This window comes from Myiozetetes cayanensis, unplaced genomic scaffold (genome assembly GCF_022539395.1).
Source record: "Myiozetetes cayanensis isolate MyiCay16 unplaced genomic scaffold, myiCay2020 scf5-8, whole genome shotgun sequence".
NCBI lineage: Eukaryota > Metazoa > Chordata > Aves > Passeriformes > Tyrannidae > Myiozetetes > Myiozetetes cayanensis.
Window position 1 is genome coordinate 49,608,274 of NW_026087742.1, and position 20,240 is coordinate 49,628,513.

At 39.0% G+C, this 20,240-nt stretch overlaps 1 protein-coding gene across 4 annotated transcripts in view; it reads right to left on the minus strand.

The window, feature by feature from the left end:
* Positions 1-20,240, minus strand: part of DCLK1 (doublecortin like kinase 1) — a 241,751-nt gene that overhangs the window by 66,847 nt on the left and 154,664 nt on the right. For 3 of the 4 annotated variants that reach the window (XM_050332448.1, XM_050332449.1, XM_050332451.1), the window contains exons 5-6: positions 13,750-13,866; positions 2,756-2,850 (exon numbers count right to left, since the gene is read on the minus strand). In XM_050332448.1, coding sequence (XP_050188405.1) covers positions 2,756-2,850; positions 13,750-13,866 — 212 coding nt within the window. Of the gene's footprint in view, positions 1-2,755; positions 2,851-3,770; positions 3,940-13,749; positions 13,867-20,240 lie in introns of those variants that run through there. The other variant, XM_050332450.1, reaches the window with a different exon arrangement.

Here is a 20,240-nt window from a genome sequence, read left to right on the forward strand (position 1 = left end):
CCACTGGAACCCTACATACCTTGACGGCATGAGAGAACAAGCACTACTCTAACTGCACAGAGAGAGGCAAAAAAACCCCCAAATTACACAGCTGAGTTATTTTAGTTCTAAAGCAGTAGCTCCCACAAACTCCAGGTAAAGAGAGAAAACCAGAGCAGTCAGAAGCCCAGCCATCACTCTCAACCCCAGACTGTGGCTCTAGCAGCCAACACTCTTGAAGCAGGAACACCTCACCTCTCAACACTGGGGACAAGACGGGCACTTAAATCAATCTCCTCTTCCCTCCTTTATGCCTATCGCATGACACCAGCATTTAACAATGTCCTAGGGAATAAACCTCCCCCTGTAGCTAGTTTGTCAGCCCTGCAGCTGAAGCCAGTGAAGACAAAGCAAAACGCTTTGGGTTCAAGTTAGGTTTATGACAATATGGTACATAAAATAACCTGTCCTTTAAATAAAATTTAAATGGCAACACACAAAAGATGGTACTTAAAGTAAACAGAACATAATTTACACTGCTAACAATAAAATTATGACTTATGTTTAATGTCTATTATACTAATTGGAATTAAAACCTTTATAATTATATTATTTATATGTTAGATTATATTATGTTATATTATTTACAGGGTTTTATTTAAGTATTAGGCTATTTATATTAAAATTATAACCTGACACAATCATATGTTTTTACACTGAACTACTAGTTCATTCACTTCACAAGTTAAACATGAAAGTAGACGAAATAAATTCTCAGACCAAGTGTAAAGTTTCCACCCCTGAACTTCCGAGAAGTTGATTTTGTAACCTAAATAATATTATTGCAATGCATTTTACTTGATTGCAATCTATTTTTACACAAATGTATTCCATGTTTCATCAGGTAAAAAAATAAATCTGGCTAAAATAAAGCCAGAGAAGCATGAAACATCCCCTACTGAGGTCATGGGGACTGAATATGAATACTGGAGAGTAGAATTAAACTCTTTAATGATGTCTTATCTCTCCTGTAGTTTGCTTCAATATTTATTTTCTATACAGTTAGCAATCTGATTATGTTACCATTACACAGCCTTTTACATGCAAATACTGCCACTAGGTGATCCTATTACACTTACAAGTAAAAAGAAGCCCATCTGTTCTCCTCTTCACATTTGAAAGTCAGAAACCTTGTGGCTAGAAACCCCTTGAGTCTAATGGTGCTGGCCACATGGCTCCCACTCACACATCCACTAATATTAACAGAAAAACATTTCTTCACTGTGAAGAGAGAAGCATCAGTGGTGAGAAAGAAAGCTTAGGAAAGTTACCAGTGAAAAGAAACAGCCTTATAGCACATGCAAATCCAATGTATACTGGTATCATCCATTTAAACAGACGCCCTCACATCACCAATGTATAATTCATTTGGAAGACTCTTTGTTCCTTCTTCAGTGACTTATTTATGATTCATTACAAGCTTGAGAGTAAGAACAAACAGGTGTGGAAGACATTACACTCAAGAAGATTTTAATACCAGCTTATCCAACTGGAACTTGCATGTTTACTCTCTGTGTATCAGACGATGAAAACCATGATACTACCCTGAGGTTTCAAGCTGCCACTCACCGACTACATCTATACTGCAAGATCACAGTCAGCTTCCATAGCTATAAACAAGTCACAGCAGAAACCCATAGCTGTATCCCAACCTCAGGTAAGACTTGGGCATGCACAATTCCTCAGGTCCCTGGTATATATCAGACATGAAGAAGGGTCCGCAGGCTAGAAGGGAGTTGTTCATACTACAGCTATTCCTGATCTGGATATCTGGGAAATCAGGTCTACACTGATCCCCAAAGTCAAGCACTGCCACTTTTGTATGTAATCCCCTCATTTTAAGAGACATAAATTATGTCTTTATTTAAAAACTTAAAAGGCAGAAAAAGCATGTGCTCAAACTGTGTTTATAAACAGGTCTGAGATACAGCGTACTGCCTTAGGGAAGCTTTCATTGAGAACTGATTACACTTTAGAAAATAGCAGAAGAGAAGATACATAGACATCTGCCCAACTGCTTTTGAACAGATACAATTAATTAAATCAACACATGGAGCCTTTTGGGTCGAACAAGTAATATTTTATCAGAAGGTTCCAACAGTAACATAGGTACTACCTTGATTCTGGATGCTTAGGAATATTGTAGATGGTCCATACATGATAACTAGGGGGAACCCAGAGTTACTACCAACTCTCATCCAGGAAAGTGACTGACAGGTCTTAACGTTTCCTTGGTACTGATAGAATCTTCACTGCACAAGTCTCTGATACCACAACTAAATTCCAGAGTGCATTCTTTCACCTTGTTTCAAAATCAAAGCAGTTTGAAGGTTGTGCAAGTGACACAATGCACATGGCAGTTAGGAACAAAACAAAAAGTCTTTGCTGATGTGAACATTTCATTCCAGTTGTGAAATGTTTGGAAAAAGAAAGTAAAACAAACAAACAAAAAGTTCTTAAAAAAGGAGAGACACAACCCTTGTTTTTCCCCTCAAGGATAAACCAATTCCCAGCATACTTAGTATCTTGACAGACACAGAACAGTTGTATTCCACTGTAGTGTTTTACAAACACATCAAGGACTGTATAGCCAGGCTCTTCCACCCTATGGCTCTACACACACACACAAGGAATCAGAGGGGAGAAGGCTATTGGATAATGGCTAAGCTGGATTCTCTCCAGCCATGCTCAGAAATCAGTTTCCTTATTTCCTTACCCTCTGTTTCCGTAGGCTTCCTGGGCTGGTGGGAGATGGGCTTGGAGACTTCCCAGAGCGGGGAGTAGAAAGCTGGCTACCAGGGGTTCCATTCACTAAGAGGACAAGAAATTGAAAAAAATAAATATAAGGCATTATTAAAGGAACAAAAAAATAAACTTTTTTTTTCATTCTTTGTTGAACAGAATAATTTGCTTTTGCTTAATGTTTCAAGCATTAAATAAAGTAATTCACAAAAGAAATGTTTCCTTACAGTTTTAGTTCATTAAGACAATCTTTATACAGAGTGAAAGCAAATAATCCACAAACCTGAAAAGACTCTAGTCAATGGCAGAGAACATGATCATGTTTTCTTATATTGCATTGTTCCTGTACTTGAAAGTGATGGGGAATGAGGTGCTTTGTTAACCTTAAAAGACACTTGCGATATGTAAACCTTTTCATTCCATTTAGCTATGGTTTGAAGTGCTACTCACTAAAAATAATACAGTGTTTCTTGCAAGAACAAATCAGCTGCTTGCTTTTCCTCACTCATTCATTTAAAGAGATTTTTTGCAATACTATCTGACCCAAACATTACTTAACTTTACCCAGAAGGGCTTTCTAGAGGCAAATAAATTGGATATAACTCCTCCAGTCTGACCTACAGGAAAGCACCACTTGCTCAAATAAGTAAGTTTCTTCATATATCTCAGTGCCTATCTTTTTAGAAGCATCTTCACATGCATATGACATTATCCAGTAAATTAACAAAACAATACCAGCAGAGGACAGAATTCTACTACAAAGTAATCACACAAGCTGCTATCCATAATATTCACACTGAAGCACTGATAGAAACACTACGAAGCATGTATCACATAAACATGTAAATATTCTTAAACAAGCAAGACTGTTATATCACAGTCCACATTTGCAAGCACCAGCATAAAAAGAATTAACAATCAGAATCCAAGATTCTGAATCTTAGGAGAATATTTACATAATTAGGATATCAATAAGGAATTTGACTTACCTTCTATGAGCTCTAACATGGACAAAATCCTAGTGTTTAACCTGATAACAGCAAGCAGCAAAATTCCTGCTCTGTACTAAGCCAAGCTGTAGCCAAACTGAGAAGCAATGGGATTAGTTAAGGATAGCTGGGGCTGCTCACAGAGTGAGCTGAATGCGATGCAGGATTCATAAGCAGAAGCCTTTTCTGCGTAAGGCTGACGTCTTCAGAGCAGCAGTGGGAGGTGCAGGTGCTGTCTTAGGGCTACATCAAAGGTGTCAATTAAGCATAATGCTGCTGCTTCACAACGCTGAGCCACCACAACCCCCACTCGCTTTCCATGGAGCCCCAAAAGCCTAAGCAATTTTATATGCTGTGCACTGAATCATAATGAGGTGCCTTTGGGGGCAATGTACCAAATGACTCATCCAAAAATCAAAATGACAATAACTCTTGTAAAACCTTGGCTGACTGGCAATCTAGCAAATGCTAATTCCTTTGGATAATACAGTAGGCATTTTTAATAGATTCTTCTTACTTTTTACATAACACATTGTTCTCACTGGCTAATACTGGGCCCACACATTATAAGGAAGAAAAATGTATACCTACCACACCACACACATCAATAAAACACATTATGCTGCATGATAAATAATGATCACTTAATAGTGCTTAGGTTCTATGATCCAATCTCAACATCCGTTTGTGCAAGGTATTGTTTAAAATAAAAGTTCAACCTATTTGCATAACCATAGGAACAACAAGATATACTAATTGGATTTAAATAGGCTGCTTTTATAGAAAAGGATTCCACTCATCCAGGTTTCAAATTCTGTTTATACAGAGGACAATGGTTTGCACACATCAGCACTCATTGAAATGCTGTACTAAGTGAGTGGGGGAACATACATGCATATGTGTGTATGTATGTATGTTCATATAGAATTCAGCAAAACTTCCTATAAGTCTGGCTTATAATGACCAAAATCAAATTTATTATCAATACCATTGAAATAATTTAGAAAAAGTGCATAACGAGGACATTAAAAATGAGCTTTCTGGATTCTCAAACTTCTAAAGTTTTAAAAGGCTCCTTATAAATAAATATGGCATTATTTTGAAACTAATATTAAATTACTGCTATTCACACAGAGCTGGTCCTCAAGACTGCTGAGTAACAGGACCACTGCTCTGCCTTCTCTTTAAACCAAGCAGATACTCTCAGCTATTATTATAAGAAAATTTAAGATAACAGATACACTTCAATACCCCTTGTAGCACTGGGTACCAGTTACTGTTTCTTATAGATGGACCCCTTCCCCATAACTTTCAATATTATTTTTTCTTAGAATTACTATGGTAATTATTCTGTCCTGAAGACAAAGACTCAAGGCTACAAAGTGGAACCAGACAAATAGATGCAATGTTGTATCCAAAATACGAAGGCGCTAAGTACCTAAAATGTGTACTATACAAGGACTCCTTATAGAGAGCTGTTTTGAAGATCTACACATGGCAATTAGCACTGGAGATGAATTCCTCTTACCAGCCTTTAGGTACCTATTGTATTGGTTTCTACACCTGCAGGAGTTTTCTAGACCTTACCTTAACCAAGTTGCTGTCGTAACATGAGTTGTATCAAAGTAACCATCTAAACCTGAGCTGATGAACAACGCACTAAGAGAATCCACTGCAGTGCAGACTTCCAAAGCTACACAAGATGAATCCAAACCCACACACCTAGAGATTTAAGATAGGCTGGAAATGAGGCAAAATCATCAAAATTCTCCCCGCCTGTTAATTTTGGTGGATTTTATTCGAAACACAGAACTCCATATATAAACTCTGATGAATGAAGACCATACAGAGTCTAGATTAGGGAAAAGGGACTTAGGTGATGTGGGTTCTATTCCCAACTCTCTGTATGCATCTGCACATGCCACCTCTACCACTTGTCTACTCAGGCTTTAAGTTCTGGCAGAATTAACTCTTGTACTTGTTATGTTTTCTGTCTTCTCAATGCTCTGCATATCTGGAGATATACATTACTATTGCTACTGATACTACTAATGTAATGCTTAAGACTGACATCACAACAGGAAAGAGATGGTAATTTCTAATACTTTCCCAGTACATTCCAGGGGCCCTTCTTTTTTATGTTCTTGTTTATGGCTTCCTGTCCTTGTGAGTCATTATATTGAATTTGCAAATAGAGATGATATTAGGTGTCGTGTAGTAGAAAGAGACTGGAGTGATTCTGACCTCCTTGTTGAACTCCACTCACAAACATTACACCATTCTTATACAAGCTGTTCATGACCAACAAATGCTGTTTGTGCAGTTTGTTGCTGCTCTTGGCAATAAATACATGAATAAAACCTGGTGGAATGGATTTTGGTTGGAAACTGCATTCCTGTCCAGTATCTGCACTGCATTTCTCACTGACTGGTACAGCACGTTACTACAAGGAACCTTGACATGGACAAAGACACTTGAAATTGGTAAATCACTGTTGTGATTAATCATGTTACTGAGGTAAAAAGTTACTTGTCACATTTTATTCATGAAATGGCAGGGGCCAGAGACTTCAGCTTAACACAAAGTACCCTCCCATCATCTCATGAAAAAGATTTATCAGTTTAAAATTCCACAGGTGAAATATGTATTAAAAAGCTAAAACAGTATTAAAATTATTGTGGCTGCTCTGAGTAGATATATGCAGCCACTTAACTGTGAACTCCTTTCCCTACTGTCCTCTCTTGCTGAAGATGTGTAACAGGGCAAGGATCTGCCTTTGTATTTGTTTTTCCTGCACGTGGCACACCTGTGAAGGTAGAAACCCCCATAAAATAGAACACTAAAGCTGGATACCAGGATCTACCGACATAAATGCAAAATAGGCTTTCATATGACAATATTTATAAACTAGTGAAAATGTTGCAAACAAAAAGTACTTTGATGGCATTCTAATAAATAAATTTTGATAGGGCATTTTTTATTATGTAATAAAAACAAAAAGTAAGAAAAACAGAATTAAAGCATCAAGTGCCAGTCTGGGAAGCCACCAATACCACTGCACTGGATAAAAATAATACTTTCCTATAAAATTGCCTGTTGATGTGCTAGCACATTGTACTCTATAAAACATCTAGAGATGACTGTGTTTTAAAAAAGAGGTTTACCAAACACAAAAGTATTTGTGAAGAAGAAAGAGAAGACTAAGGGAAAGGAGGAACATAGGCTTTTTTTTTTTTTTTCAGCCACAACTGATGAATTGGATAAGTTAACCTAAAAATTATTTACAGAAGTCACAATATGTGTAGGTCATATTCAGCAACTGTTAGCTAGAAAATGCTGATGTGAGATCACTAATTGCCACAATTACATCTGTAGGTTTCCATTGTCCTTTCCAAAACATTTTTGTCTCAGTAAGATTATGTATTTATAAAGTAGTTAGGGAATAAACCATACCTTGCCTTTTCACTCCTTCTTCTTTTGTATTCTACTTGTATACATCGTGTAATTTTTGTCTTCACACCAAAAGACAGTGTATAGAGCACCATAGAGGCAAGTGTGCCCTCAGTACAGCTCCCCAGTAAAGACAAGGCATTATAGGTTCTACCCTACCATGCAACTGGTTGAGAAAAAACCCTAAATACTGCATTCATTTTAACTGGTGCTAAACTGTCATTTTTATACTCAATCTTTTACAGAGTTTATGTCAAGAAGTTAAGCAAATAAAAGAACATCTCTCTGCCACTGAAGACAAGGCTTTGCAGACCCACACAGAGCTTTCACCTGATCAACAGATCAAAAAATTAGAAATGTCAAAAGAAAGGATCACCTTCAGGCCAGGTTTACATTCCCCATCCCAGCAGTCACCAATACTTGAGTCCCTGCTAGCCACTAGTACGTGTGGTAGCCACACAATGTAACCCAAGCAGTGCAGAGCTCAGCAGGGACTGTGGCCCCCAAACATGTTCAACCACTACGATATAGCACTTCCACCTCAACCTGAAGTTAGCTATGTCTGCACTACCAAGCAGAAAAGCGCTGCAGACACCCAGATGTTGCAGATGTATCTTATACCTCAGAAGAAAGGAGGTTGCCTTGAAAATGCAGTTCCCTGGAATACACTAGTATTTGTTTTTTCTGCAGTCTCAGAAGGTGGGTAAGTGCCTTTTGGATTTTTTCCCTCTGCACTTAAGCTGGTATCTATGATCTTGGCTGCTAATTTCATGCAGTACCTAATCAAGAGAGCATCTACATGTACGTAAGATTAGTGAAAATATTTTGAACTATTTTGCCTATTTAGAAAGACTAGGATTCTCAAATCAGTCCATGTGAACAGACTACCAATTCTGAGCATTTTTCTTTATTCAGGGTTTAACTTTTTAATCCTTTAAGAGAGGTAAACTGTTCAGTCTCTTCAAATCTATTTTTCTTACCCACTCTTGATTTTTGTAACAGGGTACAACCTAATTTTTTAATGATTAGTATCAAATACAAACACCATAAATAAAAAATTAAAAAGAAGCTATGATCAAAGCAAAAATATCTGGAAATCCTTGGTTCTGCAGTATGACTCCATCACTCCCGTGGGTTTGTACTTGTGGCTTCAGGAATAGTTTGCTTCTGCATATTTATTACAAAATCTCTCAGCTGAATACCTATAACAGTGTGAATAAAAACATGTGACCTCGCCAAAGACAATACGATACATCATGTTCCTTCGTTTGGGATACAAAAGACCTTCTTCAGTCAGGTGAACTATCAAAATAAATGAAAACATACCTTATTGCAGAGGAACACCTCTACCTCATTTTTTCAACTTTTTAGCAGAGAAAAGCACAAGTATCTGATCTAGAGAAGCCTTCAATAAGGTCCAATTTCCATTCCTAAACCACTTCTTTCTTAAGGGAACATCTACAGTTTTGTTCAGGGTTTAGTTTGACATGCAGGTTCTCAATTTCTTTGCCCAGGTACAATTTAAAAAAAACACAACAAATAGTCCTTGGTAATAGGACTCTCTATCCATTCTTCACATATGTTCCCTTTGTCATCCAGAATAGTTATGTATCAACCCAGTTTTTCTTGAAATAGTCACTTGTCACTAAATAAACTAAACTTCTAAATAACTTTCAAGCATCTGAAATATTCTGAATGATAATCTGAAGGGAAGAGGAGATTGGTCAGAGGGGAGAAGAAGTAAGGTACTCAACCTGGAAAAAAAGAAAGTAGCTACTTTTGATGAGAGCAAGTCCTGAAAATTACAGTGGGAATTTCAGAAGCTAAACCAGAGTTCACCTGAATGAAGCATCTTTCCTTAATTTAGTGGACCAAGGGTACAGTAACTTCAGTCATCTCCTGCTGCTCTTGATTTGATTAAAAATAATGATCATGAAGAACTGTTGCTTTCTCTGAATCTGTTAACTCTTCACCCACACTGAGGTTGCCACCAATAACGTTAATTGGCAGCTGGACAGAAGATGACAGCTACTGAATAGCAATCAGACAGTCATAATTTTCAGTCACTAGCAACAGGTTGATATGCAGTCTCACTGAAATGAAACAACTCTTTTATGATGCCCTTTTCCGAATACTATTTGATGTCGACAAAAACAGATCAAAGTGTTTTACAGGCTTTAAGAAGACATCAGCAAATTAAATAAAGGTAGGATTATCTATTGCACTCGGAACCAGACTTCAGCCCTCTGCCTGCCCAGGAGGTCACACTACCTTTCTCTGCTTTTCTTCTTTGCCTTGTTCCCTGCTTCTCTTCTCTATTTAGACTGAAAGCCTTTTGAAGCAAACATCTCAAATGAATTTGTAAAAAAACAGAAAGCAATCCCCCTGCAGTGAGATTTCTGTCTTGTGGTACTGTTTTGAAACACTGTCAGATGTAAATAAAAAACTGAAGAAAACATAATAATGGAGAAGTCAGCCCTTACTACACACCTTCCAAGCCTGCATGTACTCTTGTAAGAAAAAAGCATTCCATGTTTTTATATAAAAATAGGATGCATCTGCTCTCAAGAGCTGGGGAGGCTAACACAAAAATATAAGCACATTAAACATATGCTCTCTTATGAAAAAAAAAAAGGAAAAAGCAATGATGGAAGAAAGGTGAACACCATCTACGGAAAAGCATACATTCCCCTGAAATATGCCAAGAAATGGTGTAAAGGCAGATGCAGCCTTTTTGCTCACTGTAGACTGTATAGCTCAAGAAGTAATGGGGAGCGTGTGTTTCCCATTCCCTTAGAGATTGATGCACGTTACCTTGCCCTCAGTTAACCAGAATACAGATTTGAATCTGTGTGGCCCTGAGCACTCTTGGTTTTGATAAAGGTCTTTCCCTGCAACCCTGCAGCCTGCTTGCCACTCATAGGTTCCCCCTTTGCCCCATGCTGCAGTGGCAGTGTGCCCTAGTGCCTGTGGGATAGTGGTTTTTATCTTGCTGCTCCTATGCTGCTCTTCCCATGGCCATGTACCTGCAAAGCCTGAAAGTGCTGTTATGGTAGATTCTGTATAGAGCTTTCAGGCTTGCCGAGGAGGCTGCCTTTGCAGGTGATGGAGAGAAATAGGCACCTCTAAAGTGTGAAAGTTATCTAATTGCCTTGGAATTATCATTAAAAGCTCTTTTCCCCCCAGTACATGATGAGATGATGAGGGAAATGGTTCTCCAGAGCAGTGGTTAGGTTCTCAAAAGGAGAGGGGACATTCAGGGTCCTTTGCCATCTCCTGCATAGAGTCAGGGGTCAGCACAACAGGGTGAGATTGAGACAGAAAGCAAGGGCCTTCAAGTAAAATAAAATAATTTAACACTACTGAATTTATCTTCAAAGCACCGGATTTGGTAAAATGTTATTGCTTCAAACTTAGAGAAGCGAAAATGAGACACAGACAGAAACCCAACAAATGACCAACCCCCAAAATAACCCCTTTGATTTCTGTAAGCAACTTCATAAGCTATTGGGATGACTTTGGGAAAGTTCATCACCTCATACCACCATTTATTCAGAAAAAGGAACTCATGGACTTCATTACATTTATAAACATTTAGTTCAAGCCAAAATTTGCCTTAATTCACTGACCACTTAAAATTCTGTGTCAAAGAAGAGAAACAGTTGTTGAGGATGGCAATTAAGTGCTTAAACCAGAAGAGATGGTCTACATGTCTTAGCCTTATTTCTCTATTATCTCTTAAATATCTATTTCTCTAACAACAGGAAAATGGTCCAAAGACTGTGCCTTCATTAATTCTAAAAATGATTCAAATCAGCTATCCTGTGCTAGATGGGAGGAAAAATAATGTTGAAAATAATGTTGAATACCTGCATTAAAGGCTATACCATATCATAGATGCACACAGAAGATAATAAAGGGTAACTAAAGGATATTCCTTCATTTTACAATTTTATCAGTTTTAATATCCAACTTCGATATTTTAACATCTTAACACATTCTTTGTTTATGCAATTCTCCTTTTTTTGGCCCATGTAGTTATCCTTGTGTATTATCTTAATACGGACATTAATTCAAGACTGAAGCAGGCATATGATCATTTTGTGCAGCTTGAATGTGCAGAATTCTCAGAACACTGCAAGTATCAAACCAAAGGAGTCAGATTTTTTCTAATTAGCAACATGCTCTTTTCCATACACCTCACTTAGCTTTTTGTCAAGGGTACACTCTCAAGAATGCTTTCTGTCTGTCCTTTAACCCTATTTCTTTCAACTTGGTTTTATAACAAAACTCTTCACAAAATTATACACCTTTAAATTTCTGGAATATGTATATATTGTCTTTGATTTGAATAAAGAATCTACTCTTTTTCTTGAGTATTTTCTATGTTTATTGCTAAAGAAAGAAAAATCCCTAACAGTAGTTTAAAGATGAACTGAAAGCAGTTTAAAAACATAGAATAAAAATACACGTACATGCACTTAGCAGTAACAACATAACAACAAAAGCATAACTTGCAGTTATGCACAAGTCATTCAGGAGATTCTCTAATACTGAGATGTTTAATGTAGACATGACAAAAATCATCTGCTCATATGTGCACTAGATGGCAATTTCTCTATTCTGCTACTGTCACGAGTACATAATTCCAAGAAATAGGCAGTATTTTTAGGCCTGCTGGGTGGAAGAGAAGTGAAATCTATACATACAATTTGTATGTCACAGGAGAACTTTTTGTCTAAAAAAATCAGTCAGTGCTTCTTTTTCTTTCTACTGCTGTTTTTTTTAATGCAATGTCTAATATTAAACTTCATTTTTTAAAATCATTGAGTATTGTTAATTTTATGTGATTTTAAAATGATTCTTGAGAGCAAGTGTCCACTTAGTACAATATTGCTTCCATGTATAAAAGTAATACTGATGTAAGTACTCATGTATGTAAGGTTAGAAATAGGCTTCCTATAACACACACAATTTGACCTCACTATTTGCAGAAGGCAAACTCAGGAGATACAGAAAGCCAAATCAGAGCCATCACTCCCACTACAAATAAATTCTATTAGACTGAATTGTTTATCCCTTTTAAGTTGTAACACATGAATAGAATAGAATAGAATAGAATAGAATAGAATAGAATAGAATAGAATAGAATAGAATAGAATAGAATAGGAGGGTTGCACTCCAGTCACTCCTCTCCCAAGTTATACTTGTGCCTAGTATTACTCCATCCCAGGTGCAGAATCCAGCATTTTCTCTTGTTAAATTTCATCCCATTAATTACTGCCCAATCCTCCAATCTATCTAGACCCCTCTAGAAGGCAGCTTGTCCCTTAAGAGAGTCAACAGCACCTCACAGTTTGTTATCATCAACAAACTTGTCAATCGTCCATTCAATTCCTGCATCCAGATCATCAATAAAAATATTGAATAAAAGTGGCCTTAGAACTGACCCCTGATGAAATGCTGCTGCTGACCAGCTGAAAAGCAGATGTAGCCCCATTCATTACAATACTTTGAGCCCTGTATTTCAGCTAGTCCTTCACCCAGGCTCCTACCAGCTGACAGCCTATTCTGTCAGCATCCCATACATTTTTGTAGGGCTTTGTCCAACACTTTCTGTAAGAAAACTTAATTGCAGTGTTCAAATGATTATGTCAAATAGGCAGACCAGGGACCATATTTTGTCAAACTAGTATGTGCCTATTTTCTAAAAATTTATTGGTTTTACATAAGAAATTTTTGAGATGGTTATATCTGTCATCTGAAATGCTTTGTATTTTTAATATTTTCACTACACTGTTTCTTTTCTTTCTATAAATTTAATGATATATTAATATAATTATGTTATGATGAGAATATTCCTTTTTTCCCCCACAAGTATTAAAATAATCTCCTGATCTGTTCCAGTGGTTGAATATGTAAAGTATTCTGCTCAGATCTGTACTCACAAATGAATATTCATTACAAAAGAAACCCAGAAAGAGTCCATAACATTCACACACCAAACAAGGCCTCCCTTGCTAAAGTTTAATTTAACTCTGTTCCACCTAGCTACAAAGAAAGTTACTTGGCATGTTTAAGAAAGAGCTACTCTGGGCTTGTTCCTCAATCGAGGAATGTTCCTTCATCCCATTACCTCTTTTCAGGTTTCTTTATTTCAGCTGTTCCTAGGATGTGTAGGAGGCACATTGCCTACCAGCCCTGCTACCCACATCTGCATGCCTGTATCTCATTGTGTCTCTCCCACTTTCCTCCTTCTCAGTTTCTCTCTCACTGGGCCATTCTGATCACCATCTCCCCACAAAGACCTTATTTGAATTGAACCATGGTAATGTTAGAGTATAACCTATAAAACACTGAAGTTTTATTTTGTATTGGGAAGATGCTTGAGAAAACAAGTGAATTTTTACTATCAGTTGTTTCATACGCATAATATTTTTCCACAGAAAGGTGGAATTTTAAGTGCATTGCCCATTGTATTGAAACAGAATGGTTGCTGTTGTTAAGAAAGACTGCTCACTTGCTTTACCTGAGCTAGTAGAAGCTGGAGACTTGCTGCGTCTGGATGGGCCTGGGCTCTTGGTGGTGCTCCTACGTGAAGTCGATGCTATTTTGGTATAGGAAGTGGATTTCACCACCCGACATTCTAAAAGACAAAGAAACTGCATAAGTTAGAAATTAGGAAAGCCAGCAAGATTCTGTAACAGAAAGAGCACTGAAAAGTGCAAACACTTAGCCCACGCTTGTTTTCATTCACCTTGAGGAGTTTTATGAGAAAATATAAAATCTGTATAAATGGCTCCATTAAAATCCAAGTACAGTACGTACCATATCCCAGACAAAGAACTACTGCAGTAATCCAGACTTTTAGATACCATGGTTACTGCAGGTAGTCAGGACAGCTTAATTTAACAGTGCTGAGAATACACATAAAATTTCTTTGCTTTTTAAGATTTCAGAACAAGTAATGCGTTGAATTTTTTTTTTTTTTTGTAAACAATCCAAATGTAGTGTAAGCATTTTTGTCAACCTAGGTAGTCTCATCTAGAAAAACCAGAAGGCTGTTTTTATGTATCAAAATGTTAAGATGACGCGGGTGTCTGCCACTCATGAAAGACGAGGAAAGTGAAGCAGGTTTGTTGCTCCTGCTTAATCCTCTAGTGAGCAATAGCACACATTGCATAGCACATGCAATTCATCACAGGTTGAAGGAAATGGCACTACTTGCTCATAAGAGAGATCAGTAAAATCAGTGAAGAGGCGAAATTGCCCTCCCACTTGAGAACACTACAAGATGTTCAGGTTAGAGTTTATATACACCCACACATCTCTGTAGGCATCCTTGCATTACGACTGCAAAATGGTTTTTGGACCGAGGATGAAAGAACTTAGTGTGCACAGAGCTGATGCCTTGCACTCCTAATGGATACTAGATTAATCACCAGACATATTATACCCTTGGGAAAACTAAAAGGTTTCCACTTGTTAGCCAATATACAATTAAAAGTCTGCAGCAATGTTTATACTGTCTTCACCTGACAATGTCAGTACACTTCACTTGTTTAAAAATACATCAGTAAACATTTGGTTCTGTATCAGACCTGTTTCCCATTTTCTTCCCATGGTTAAGGTTCCTCAACAAAGGTTAAGAGAAATAAACAAGATTTTTTTCTTCCTAGTCATAAAATACCGTGTACAAGCCTGCACATTATTTAGTCTTCACAGATCAGTGGAGCCTGTAACATAGTTTAGACAGATTAGAGAACAAAGGAATAAAATTGAGCATAACTAATTAACTTATACATATCCACCAGAGAATGATGTCATGAAATTTATTTCTCTTGGCTGCCCTAACTCTTCATCTTTCATCAAGCTGTTGAAGGAAATAGAAGCAAGAACTGATGCGTTACTGAGGGAACATCCAGCACAGCTGAGAGTTGAGAGGACAAGAGAAATGCCTTAGTCTCCCCAAAGCAGATTTTCTTCCCAAACTCTGCACATTCCTAACGCCCAACAGTAGTTAATTTCTTTCTGTTTACGTTTTATGTGATTCACTGATAACTACTCGTTTTACACTGAAATGGAGATAAACATTTACTCTAGGAGGAAATCATCAATTGAAAACAGGAAGAATCAGAAAAAACTTTCAATTGGATGCCATTGGGTAAATACAGCAGGAATCTTACACCAATGTACTGACATAAACAGTTGCTCCAGAAACCATATACAACTTGAATGTAAACAAGTTCTTTACCTTTCCTGTAAACAAAGATGTAAAATTTCCAAACACCTAACAACAGACTTGTTTGATCCTGTAAAACTACAGTGTAATCCCACTGTGGATTGTGGGCCTCATTCACAAGAAACAGTCAGGAAGAGAACTGCATATTCTAATGGTCAACAATCAACAAGACTAAAGCAGAATGATTCAACCAACCAAAACGCATTAGAATATATCATTTGCCCAGTAGAAAACTTAAACAGTCCATGGAGAAAAGAGCTAGTTTACTAACATATAAAAAGCTTTCCTATTTCCAGCATGTAAAGAAAAATACTTATCTATATCCCTCTTTTGCAATTCATGCTATGCACTAAAGCTTAGCTCTCATCTTATTACAAGTATTAATACTCATTTAAATTCTTTCAATACCTTATAAGCACCCAGAGTTAGAATGAGATTAGAGAGAAGATTCTGTATTTGAACACGTATTTTCTCTCATAATATTGGAAGGGACCAAGTGGAACGTGGTGCAAAAGGAAAGGAGAAGCAACTAAATGCACATCAAGTATATATTTCCATACTCAAGGCAGTCCTTACACCATTTTCCCCCAGCCCACTCAGAAACAAAATGAAAATAATTAATAAAAAGTAATTCTTAATCTGAGACTTAGTCACACATGGGCAAGAATCGTGTGGATGACCTGAACTGAAGAGGCTAACAGCATCTTGTCACCATCTTCCTTATCTTCCAGCAAGAAGTGCTCATATACTATGGAGGGATGCTAACAACTTTGGGAAAGAGGGAGGCTGGCAGCTGGTTGCACCCACTAGGGCATTTGACTACCCCTCACTACTGATGGTCTCCTTAGAATGGTTAAAGTTAGGAGTGGTCTGCTGTGCTGGGTTGACCCTGGTTGGATGCCATGTGGCCACCAAAGCTGCTCTATCACTCCCATCTGCAACTGGACAGGGTTTTATGAGTTGAGATGAGAACAGACAGAGATCATTCACTGAATACAATCACAGGCAAAACAGTCTGAACTTGGGGATATTAACTGAATTTACTACCAACAAAATTAGAGTAGGATAATGAGAAGTAAAATAAATCTTAAACACCTTCCCCCCTACCCTCCCTCCTTCCCAGGTTCCACCTCCTCCGCCTGCAGCAGTGCAGGGAGACGGAGAATGGGGGTTATGGTCAGTTCATCCCAAATTATTCCTGCTGCTACTCAGGAAGAGGTCTTTTCCCTGCTCCAGCATGGGGTCTTTTCCACTAGAGACAGTCCTTCATGAATTTCTCAGATGTGAGTCCATCCCACAGACAACAGCTCTTCACAAACTGCTCCAATGTGGGTCACTTTTTCACGGGGTGCAGTCCTTCAAGAACAGCCTGCTCCAGTGTGGGTTCCCAACAGGGTCACAAGTTCTACCAGGAAACCTGCTTTGGAGTGAACTTCTTCCTCCATACTCCACAGGTCCCTGCCAGGAACCTGCTCCAGCACAGGCTTCCCATGGGTTCCCTCCTTTCTGGGTATCCACCTACTCTGGCATGGGTCTCCTCCGCAGGCTCCAGGTGGATCTCTGCATTCCGATGGATCTCCCTGGGCTGCATGGAAACTGCCTGCTTCCCTGTGATCTTCACCAAAAGCTGCAGGGGAATCTCAGCTCCAGTGCCTGAAGCACCTCCTTCCACTCCTTCTGCACTGACCTTGGTACCTGCATAGTTGTTCCTTTCTCAATTTTCAATCCTCTCTTTCCTGGTTGCAACTATATCTGCCCAATAACTTTTTTTTTTCCTTCTTAAATATGGTATCACAGAGGTGTTATCAGCATTTCTGATTGGCTCAGCCTTTGCCAGCAGTGGGTACATCCTGGAGCTGGCTGAAATTGGCTCTGTCAGACAAGGAGGACGCTTCTGTTGCTCCCGCCCCACTACCAAAACCTGGCCATGGAAACCCAATTCAACTACATATCATCCCAATGGGCTATATATAGACAATGACCTATTATTTGAGTAACCCTGCACCAATGGCATGTTGCCCTATGAGGAATCTCTCCCCACAGGAGCAGAAACACAGATGGTCACATGAGAAATGAACAAGCATCACAGTATAATCCAGCTCGGACATAAGAAATTCCCTATTCTAGTTTCCTGCTCAAAGCTTCAAGTAGCTTCACATTCTTAGTCCTGGTTCACTTGGGGTTACTTCAATCTTAGGAATGCAGCAGGGCATAAACAGTGCAGGAGGATCTTGGAGACCATCAGTAACAACTTTCTGTTCCAAGTGATAGAAAAAACAGTAAGAAGAGATGGTCTGGTCACACTCAAAAAAAGGAAAGACTCTCTGGGAATGTGAAGGCCAAAGGCAGCCTTGGCTGCCGTGACCATGAGATAGTAGAGTTCGGGATTGTGAAGATACTGAAGAAGGGTAAAAAGCATAATCCCAGTTCTGGACTTCAGGTGAGCAGACCTGGGACTCTTCAGGTATCTGCTTGGAAGAGTCCTACTGGATAAGGCCTGTGAGGGAAGAATGACCTGAGAAAGCTGATTAATATTCAAAGATCACCTCATCCAAGTTCCAGCACAGACCATTTCAACAAGCAGGAAGCTGTTAAAAAATTCCAGGAGATCTGCATGGATGAACAAGTTGCTCCTGACAATATTCAAACATAAAAAGGAAGCATAAACAAGGTGGAAGCAGGGACAGGTAACCTGGAAGGTGTAGAGTAAGTCCAAAAATGCAGAGAAACAGTTAGGAAAGCCAAAGCTCAACTAGAATCGAGTTTGATGCGAAACGTCAAGGGCAATTAGAAGGGCTTCTTTACATACAGAGGGAACAAAAGGAAAACTACAGAAAATGCATACCCACTGTTGAGTGAGAGAGGGCCTTGGTGACACAGAACATGGAAAAAGCTAAAGTATTGAATGGTCTCTTTCTCTCAGTCTTTACTAGCAAGCCTGGTCTTCCGGAATTCCAGGTACCAGAAACAGGGTGAAAGCCTGGAGAAAGGAAAACCTACCCTAAGTAGAAGAGGATCAGATTAGAGAATACTTAAGCAAATCAGACATACTAGGTCCAAGGGACCTGATGGGATTGAACCATGCAGGTGCTGATAGAGTTGGCTGATGTCCTTTTGAAGTCACTCTCAAGAATCTTTGAATGATAATGATGATTAGTATAGCCATTTGAAGACCCAGCAACTCTCACTCCTGTCTTCAAAAGGGTCATAAAGGAGTACTCAGGGAACTACAGTCAGATCAGCCTCACATCAGTCCCTGGGAAAGTGATAGATCAATGAATCATGAAAATAATTTCAAGGCACATTAAGGACAAGAAAATCATCAGAAGTAATCAGCATGAACAACTTCCAACAGGAAGTCATGCTTGACCAACTTGATAACTCTCTGCAATGAAATAACTGGCTTGGTAGACGAGAGGAGAACAGAGGATATTGTCTACCAGGAGAACTTCAGTGAGGCTTTCAATGCTGTCTCCCATAAAATCCTCATAGACACATCACAGATGTACAGCCTTGATAAGCAGATAGCAAGGTAAAAACTGGACGAGTAGCTGAGCCCAAAGAGTGATGAACAGTGGCAACATGTCCACCTGGAGGCCAGTAACTAGTGCTGCACCCCAGGGGTCAGCACTGGCTTTAGTACTTTTCAATGGTTGCATTAATGACCTGGATGATGAGGCAGAGTGCAGCAACAGCAAGTTTGCTGATGACAAAAAACTGGGAGGAGTAGCTAGTAACACTGAAGGGTCATGGTGCCATTCAGAGGGACCTTGAAATACTGGAAAAATGGGGGGACAGAAATCTCATAAATTGCAACAAGGAGAACATCAAAGTCCTGCACCTGAGGAAGAACAAGCCCAGTTACCAATACATGCTTAGGGTTCCTTTATTTGGAAAGCAACTCAGAAGAAAAAGACCAGGGAGTTCTGGTGGACACCGGGAGAACCATGGGCCAGCAATGTAGTCTTGCTGCAAATAAGGTAAATGGTATCCTGGACTGCATTAGGAGAACTGTTGCCAGCAGGTGATCCTGCCCTTCTGCTCAGCACTGGTGAGACCACAGCTGGAGTAGTGTGTCCAATTCTGGACTTCCCAGTACAAGAGAGATATGGAGGTATTGGAGAGATCCCAGCAATGGACCATTAAGACGATTAAGTGACTGGAGAGTCTCTGCTATGTGGAAAAGCTAAGGGAGTAGGGACCGTTCAGCCCAAAAGAAGAGAAGACTCAGGGAGAATCCTATTAATGCATATAAGCAATGCAGAGTGCAAAGATGGAGTCAGGCTCTTCTCAGCAATGTCCCATGACAGGACAAGAGGCAATGGGCATAAACTGAAATGCAAATTTTATCTGAGCTTTTTACTGTGAGGGTGACAGAGCACTAGAGAGAGTCTAGAGAGGCTGTGAAATTTACATCCTTGGAGATATGGTCCTGGGTAACCAGTTCTACGTGGCCCTTCTTGAGCAGAGGAATTACACCAAATGACCTCCTGAGGTCCCTTCCAACCTCAACCATTATGAAATTCTGTGATTCTCAAGGCTTTTGCAGTTGTTTCCAGAAAATCCCCAAGGATGAACACTACCTGGGCTTCCCAGGAATAGATTTTCCTCCCTGGTCAAACCTATTCCAGTGCCTGACTGCTATCACAGATGTTTTTCTTTATATCCAGTCTAAACCTCTTGTTCCAATTTATATCTATCACCTCTCATCCTCTTACTTTGCATCACTATGAAGAGCCTGAGTCCACCACCTTGACAGAGATGAGATGCTGCCAGAT